At 42.4% G+C, this 7,915-nt stretch overlaps 1 protein-coding gene across 1 annotated transcript in view; it reads right to left on the reverse strand.

Moving 5' to 3' along the window:
• Positions 1–724: 724 nt before the first annotated feature.
• The window catches only part of EFCAB5 (EF-hand calcium binding domain 5), a gene marked incomplete at its 3' end in the record, with an annotated part of 30,588 nt that continues 23,397 nt past the window's right edge, over positions 725–7,915 (reverse strand). The window contains exons 11-18 of the mRNA XM_010014963.1: positions 7,501–7,673; positions 6,551–6,779; positions 5,691–5,843; positions 4,371–4,471; positions 3,321–3,574; positions 2,539–2,768; positions 2,271–2,367; positions 725–807 (exon numbers count right to left, since the gene is read on the reverse strand). Of these exons, the coding sequence (XP_010013265.1) occupies positions 725–807; positions 2,271–2,367; positions 2,539–2,768; positions 3,321–3,574; positions 4,371–4,471; positions 5,691–5,843; positions 6,551–6,779; positions 7,501–7,673 (1,320 nt within the window). The remainder of the gene's footprint in view (positions 808–2,270; positions 2,368–2,538; positions 2,769–3,320; positions 3,575–4,370; positions 4,472–5,690; positions 5,844–6,550; positions 6,780–7,500; positions 7,674–7,915) is intronic.

Below are 7,915 nucleotides of genomic sequence, written 5' to 3' on the forward strand. Positions count from 1 at the left end.
GGTGAGAAGCGACCGTGCTCTGGTCAGGCATCACCCGCCGGGACACGTCGCTTGTTGCCGGCTAAAGAAAGAAAGAGGAGTTTAATTTCCCAAATTTGATTAAAAAAAAGTGATTCGGCCGAAATAAGCGATATTGGAAAGATGAAATCTTGCTGCCGACAGTGCAGTTGGTGTAATGTCCGGCTGTATCCCACTGAGAAAGCTTTTTTGGCTATATTAAGAGTGTACCACATTCAGGATAACTTTACGAACTGCTTATTAACAACTTTTACTTAAAATTCTTCCTAAAAAGTAATCTAAGGAGACTGAATCTTGACTTTTTCTGCTGCATCATTTCTGAGCATTGCAGCTTGGTATTCACATCATCTCCATGCCTCTCTCCCTTTCCCATCAGCATTAATTAAAACAAAAAATCAACAAGAACTCTTTAATGTAGGTTTTAAAAATAAGTAGCTATAATAGCAAAATTATTTCCGTCAGTGTTTTCATAGCTTTTTCTAATCCCTAACAGACTTCCCACCATCTTCACAACAAAGACTTGGTGGCTGTTCACAACAAGCAGTTTAAGAACCCCAACATTTAGTTTAATAAAGGATGTCAAACACCAGAATTGGTAAGGTGAGGTGAGGAATTAAGAGGTTTGCTTGGTGGTGCACTGGAACTCGATGCCAGAAGGGGCTAGAAATGTTTTCTTTTTGCTGTATAGGCTCCTTGGGCTCCCCACCAGCGCCAGGCAGGTTTGTACCCAGTGGTACAGGTACTCCATGGGAGCCGAGCTGTGTTCCCACACCGCTGCTCGAGATACACCTGAAACAAAGAAGAGCTGTAACTCCAACAGGAAAAATCAAACCCTTGAGCATTGTCACCAGGAGACCAAATAGAGATCATCCCATCAGTGCTGCTCTCCCCAAGCCCAGTAAATTCCACCCCGGAAAATGGTGGTGCTTTGAAAAGCACTTTGAAATGCTGCACACACAGCGTTCTTGTGGTCACTGCCATTTTATTAGAATTTATCTTGCACAAAGTGCTCTGCTGTGTTTTAATGCTAAACATTTGATAATTAAACATGTAATGAGAAAAGTGAGGGTTTTTCCTAAGCTCAGATTTGATTTAAGAGTAATAAACTTCAAAGCTCCTTTACTAAATGCTATTAAAGGTCACTGCAGCATCATACCATAAAGGTTGCTGTGTAGGTCATTATGTGCTCTCTTCTTTATTACAGCACACATATATGGAACATATGGGCATTATCTGGTGTTAATTTTAAAGGAATTCCTGTCATTTTGAGTTATAGCTGTATTCACCCCACTGATCTGACACTACTCAGAGTAAGTTCCATCCTAGGAAACCAACCCTTTGTAGCATACCAGCAGTTTGCCAAAGCTATAATAATCTTTCTAGTTAGATCTTGTGTCCCTAACTGGAGGGAGACTGGATGTTCTAGGCCTGCTTTGTTCTTTCCAGTTAATTAGTTTAATATATATGAGTCGAACGCATGAAAAAGAACTCTGAGTGCATTTTGTGTTCACCAGTGGGCAGGATACTGCTGATTGATAAATATCCCCAGCTAAATTAACGCATCTTGACCATATTTGATTTTTAACAGGCCTCTCAGACAGGCATTAGCTCATCAAGGGAGAGATCTCAATGAGAACAACAGTCATTTCTCTTGCAGAGATATTGCAAATAATAATAGCCTCTTGACTGCTTTGGCACAAAAAAAAAAAGCCCATATTCATTAAAAGAGAGGAAGACAGGCTGAAAACCAGCTCCTGTATATGGCCAGTGAGTATTTTAAGTACCTGGCAGATGGTGTTTACAAAGAGGAGGGCCCACACTGTCCTCCCACACTCACGTTGCTGTTTGGAGCTGGGTCAGTCCCTAGGGCAGGGCACGGAGGCCTGAAGTAGATTTGCTTGCCAAAAGAGCCATCATTCTTAGTACGTCTTTACATATTACTTGCCAAAAGCATGATCATTCTTCATATTTTTATCTGGAGATTTACAATGAGATCGCTTGTTCTGGTAGGTTTCAAAGCTGATCTGCTCCCCTTTCCTTAAGGCAGTGAATTTTGATTCTAAATTTAACAGGTTGACTTTTATTGACCAAAAAAGACTGCAGACATTTAGGACCCTTTATCTGTTGTTTAATCTATTGTGAAATCAAAGTTAATTTCTGAAGAAAGGACCTTAAAAGCTGAAGGTTGTCACTGACACTGTTTTATTGCTGAGCCACGTCTGGTAATCTCACAGTTAGTTTATGATATTTACCAGCGATGCAGTCCAGAAGCAGCTCTGCTTGAACTTGCACAGATGCAGCAGTTGGATCAAAGCAATAAATCTCCTGAATCAAATTATCATCAAGTTTCTGTAATGCAGAGAACAAAAAGAGTCAGATGCCAGTGAGAAACTTGAGAGGGCTACAGAACTAAAGATGACTAAGACAAGCATCTAAGAAATCTTTAGGTAATTCCACTGTATCTTGTGGGTGAGAGGGGGGAAGAAGAGAAATCAAGGTCTCAACATTTTGAAGTCTCACCAGTTTACACTGACTCCAGTTCTCAGTCTCCTCTGAGCCCTTCCAGTCTGGATGGAAAAGCACGAGCACAGCCTTAACTATGCTATGTACCAGAGCTGGCGGTTCTACATAGCTCTTTATGTCAGCAAAGCTCTCAGCATTGAGTTTCCAGACACACTCACGCAGGTCCTGCAGCATGAACCAGTGGAACAGAATCCCTGCATGCCTCAAATTTGCCTCGTGTTCTGCCTCTGGAATCAAAAGCAAACCTTTCAAGAAGTTGCTCAGAAACATCTGCTACTCAAGGTTTGTGTTATTGCCTGAAAGCTCTGCCCTGTTTAAGAGTAACTCTTCGTCTCCTAGACTGACTGGTCTGTATGCAGCCCAAGAATCCTATGAAACTCTTAAAAATGGGTGCATGTTTGAGGAGCAGACAAAACTTGCCTTAAGGGCATGAAGGGTTCAGGCATGCAGGTAACTGTAACTGTGACATTCAAATTCTTCTGATCTCAGTTGGGGCAGTTCTGAGCAGGACATGCTAGACCCCTGAAGGCAACAAAGCTTCATGCCTCTGATTTCAGTAGGACTTGGGCACAAAATACCCTCTGAACCAGAGTCAAAATCTAAACATCCTGTTTAACTGTACTCTGCTAAGCACTTAGGCTTGCTCAGGAGTAGTTTACGTGTACCAAAGGTTTGTATTTGTCATTCCATACTTGTAGGAATGATACTTCAGATATGGCTTTACTGAGGTTCCTAATTTCAGCCCTAAAACCCCTATCTTGGCTCTGTATTCACAATACCCAGTGCATAGGTTGGTTCTGTTTCATCTAAAGCCATCTTCAGTATCTCAGAGCAGGCAGCTTGGACTATCTTTAGCATTTTCTGCAGGTCTTTGTGTTCATGAGGTGGTAATTTCTGGTCGTGTCCAATGTTGATGTCAAATAATCCAAGAGCTTGTCCTGATAGGTCACGGAGAGGTACTGCAATGTGGTATTCTCTGTAGACAGAAGTGTGAATGACTCCTGAGCTGTCTATGCACTTAAATAGGTAATCTCTGAAATGAGAGCAAAGAGAGGAAAACCATCCCAGTTACTTCTGGTTATATATTTAGCATATTTTAGTAAGATGCAGTTCATCTCTTATTGTTAAAACAAAGATATTACATTATTAAATCATTGTTTATTTCCTTGAAATGAAATGCAAAGCTTTAAGTATTATTCAAGCCATACACAAAAAGGAGAAAATAGCATTGTGGAGCACAGTATTGCTTAGCCAAGGCAATGACTGACAATCATAAGAATTTAACAAACCTTGCTTTAAAAAGTTTCCTGTTTATAAATGCATTGACATTTGTTCTGTAGAGTTTTATGAAAAGTAAAACATCTGCTGGAACAGCAAATGGCTGTTCACCCAACTTTGACAACAAGAAGGACATGCTTCAAAGACAAGTCTGTGAGGATCTTGGCAGTAAGGAAACAGTTGAAGGAAATGAGACTAATATGGCCAGGAAAAAAAGACAGATTATTCTAAAGAGTAGAATGGTTCAGTGTAGGCTCTAATCCTGCAAACCTTTCACAGCAGATGTAGACCTTGCATGGCATTTCAGCTGGAAAGTATTAAGTAGGAAGTTATGTTTTTGCAGGCCTAAACTCAAAGAGAAAATACTCCTCACCCCTTCCTAATTCAGTATCACATGGATCCACACCAGCAGCTTTGATAGTGGGACAGCTGCAGCCAGGCACTCTTGCAGGGCTGCACTACCATGGGCTTTACATACCGTGGATCAGACCTGGGGCCGGCTGCAGTCTCGGCCCAGAGGTGACAGGATCTATTGCATGTGCTGAGCCTACCTTAAGAGGTTTTCTTTTCTGAGGAGAACAGGAGAGCTATGAATTTCCTTTTGTCCTGTATTATCTATAGAAGTCATCTTGCGCAGAGTGTAGTTCCATGCCTGCCAGAGAGAAAAGGGAGGTTTAGCTGCATCCAAGAAAGGAACAGCCATGTTGAGGCTTGGAGAGGGAATAAATTGTTTCTTAAACTCCCATGTACATTCAAGTGCAATGGGATGGTTTAAAGACATCTCCCAACAATGCCTGGTTTTGTTCCCAGAGTGTATTGCTCAAGATGTATGAAGAATGTGCCCTGGACCTCCCTCTACCAGACTATTTAATCCACCCCCAGGCTCCACTCTGAGGAACACCCACAGGCCAAGAAGAGGTTTCCCTTCTTCTTCCCATCCTCTTGCTGTCCTCTTTCTCATGTCACGTTTGTGTCAGTGTGCCTTGACACGTGAAAAGCACAGAGGGCAGCAAGTGACCAGGCTATCAGGCAGCTAACGAGGGAACAGTGCAGTGCCTGGAAAGACAACAGAAAGCTGCCAACATAAACCATGCTTATCAGAGGAAGCAGCTGAATTATGGTTACAGCAGATGTCATACAGACTTTGTGATGACACAGGATCAGTCCTAAATATTGCATACACTTTTCATCTTCTTAACTCACTTGTCCATGAAGTGACAAGCTTCCCAGGGCCCGAGTGCCTGCTCAACAACTGGAAGATGATCTACAGGGAAGGGGGCTGCCTCTACAAGCTAGATAATTAGGAAGCAGCCACTTCCTGAGGTGTATTTACATCTTGGCTGCTGACATTAGTTCAGAATGAAGAGCTAATACATTAGTCAAGACATGCTATTTTTCCTATAAAATGCCATATTTTTGTCATGCACAGAATCTCCATGGAAGAGCAACTCCCCGTGTGGAGGTGTCAGGCAGCAAAGCTACGGAAGGGTGGGTGGATGGATGGGTGGATGGATGGATGGATGGATGGGTGGAGGAATGTGGGGTTTTGTTCTATTGGTTCCTACAGAACTGTGAGCGTTGAAGTAGGAGAATACTCTTTTTTTTCCCATGGACAAGGGGTTACACTAGCAGTGCTCTTGAATTGTTTTACATGGGAGAATGAATACAATGAAGAGTGGCCTTCTCTACAGAGGGAAACTTCCCTCTCTACCTTTTAGACCTTTGTTGCACAGGCAGGCACAAGAATCTCAGGCAGGCTTCAGCTTTTATGATAAAACCAGTGGAAAACCAGCTAGAAATGGCATGTCCTCACTAAAACAGCCTTTCAGCCCTTGACTATTACATGCTCTTCACAGCAGTGATCTGCCTACCTTGTCTTTGCCAGGCTCCACCAGGTACATAGTAACAGTGTGGATGCTGGGTGCTCTGGGATACAACCAGTCCAGAGCAGTACCAGTCATGTGCAGAACATTTTCCAGTGTGCAGATGTGGTGATAGGCTTTGCTGAATGCATAAGAAACTCCCTGTGAAAGTAGAAACCTCCAAATGAGCCAGACAATTCCGTATGATTTTGGGGAAAAGCTGGGGAACTGTTCATGCAGCAAAATGGTTTTAATAAGTTACTTTAATCAGAACTGGAAGAGCTGAGAAGTGACTGTGCAATGTCCCTTATCAAATAATGCTCTAAAGCTCCAGAGTGCCCAGGTCACAGCCACGTCCCGAGCCAGACAAAGCTGGTTTCAGTGGCCACAGCCACATCCACTGGTAGTGTTGGCTTGCTGCGCTCCCTGCTGCCCAGATCATGCATCGCAGTGAGCCTGATTCTAAAGAGCATCCCAAGGAAATCCAGACTCCTGTTGCTGGTATTTCACCATATTAGAAGTAAGGTTTCATGCCACTTTATGGCAACATAGGAAGTTCAAAGCTTCAGGAAATAAAAACTGCTATCTTTGGGCTTTGCATAAAAGTGCAATTAATTTACTAGTCAGGAGAAGCTTAAATAAGTTATTAATGAAGCAATACCTCATAATCAGTTACAGATAAGATGCTCATCAGTAAGCTATTGATAAGGTGTTCTGCTCACACCACTGTCACCATACACAGTAGAAAGGGACCCACAATTCTTAGCTGTACAAGTTACATTTACTCAGAACAAACATGTAAAATTCACGTGGTCCCTACAGTTTTTTGCAGAGTGGTCTCTAACAAACCCCTTTCTGATGGTGCCCACCTGATAAAAACTGATCTCATGGGCCAGAAAGGTGGTTGTCTCACACTGATCCCGAAGAGTGTCAAGTCCTAGAATGCCAAAGACTCTCCAGCGAGCATCGTGCAAGGGCAGTACCAGGAATGAACCTTTTCTCTCCTCCGCTGGGCGGTCATAGTTCCAGAAGTGGATATTTCCATGGAGCTGAACTCTTGGAACATGGATTGGCTTTCCCTCTTCAACAGCTGCAAAGCTGGAAAATAAACCTCTATGTTTAAAAGTAGCAGAAAACCTTTAGTGAAACAATAAATATTACAGCTTTGATCTCTCCCTGCTTTTTGGCATCAGAGAAGGAGGGTGTTAGCTCCTTACTCTGAGCACACCCAGAAATACCACATTTACCACTTGCATCCCAAAGACACTGGTAATAAATAGGGCACTTTTTATCCTTAGGACATTTAAAAAAAACATCAGCTAATGAATGTAATGAAGAGGAATACAGAAGCAAGCAGCAGTTACATTTAATAGGTTAGAAGAACATTTAATAGGTTTAAAGAAGCAGCCAAATATGCCTGGCTTTTGGAAATGAGAAGTGAAGAGGCATGAAAGCTGTTTATGGTGTAAACACTGCGGAAGGAAAGTCATTGTTCTCACAAAATATCCCGTGGATGTAAACTGCTGTAAGGGAATTAATATTTAAAGAAGAAAATGGAGGCCCAATGCAACAGTCATTTGCTAAAGGATGAGATTATTAGACTGTGAGCTAATGTCCCCAAGGAAAGGAGTGAAATCCCAAACAGAGCACTTCTAAGTAGACCATGCAGAGTATAAGGCATGTATCTGATAATGAATCATTCCACAACAGTCCCTGGGGGGATTTCCTCTCTGTCCCCAGTGCACCCCAAACCCTGGCTGGTACCCCCCCATTCCAAACATTTTTTACTAAAAGGAACAGTATTTACAGCTTTTCTTACCTTACTCCTTTCATGTCTCTGTAAAGTCTCTGGTTTAGAACATATGGAGCATCATCTGCAGTACATGCCACGTAGTGTAGGAGAATCTGTCCCTGCTCTGGTGTGAGCTGGTTCTCTTCCAAAAGGGCAATGTATGCACTGATCTTCTTGTTATCCCCATGGGCTTCTGCATCCTGGCAACCAAACATTTCCCATCACATTATGTACATTAGCCACTGACCATTACACTTATTTCATGGATTTAGCACTTGTCTCATTTTTTTTGAGGTGCTCTTCTGGGTCACTGATTTTGTATTTCAGGCACCAACTGCATGACATGAATGTGTCTGTGCTATGATGTCTGACCAGGACACACTGTTACAAGCAAAACCACTTGGTATTTTCATTGGCAAGGGAAATGGATTTCTTTATTCCT

Source organism: Nestor notabilis, unplaced genomic scaffold, assembly GCF_000696875.1.
Source record: "Nestor notabilis isolate BGI_N333 unplaced genomic scaffold, ASM69687v1 scaffold31215, whole genome shotgun sequence".
Lineage (NCBI taxonomy): Eukaryota > Metazoa > Chordata > Aves > Psittaciformes > Psittacidae > Nestor > Nestor notabilis.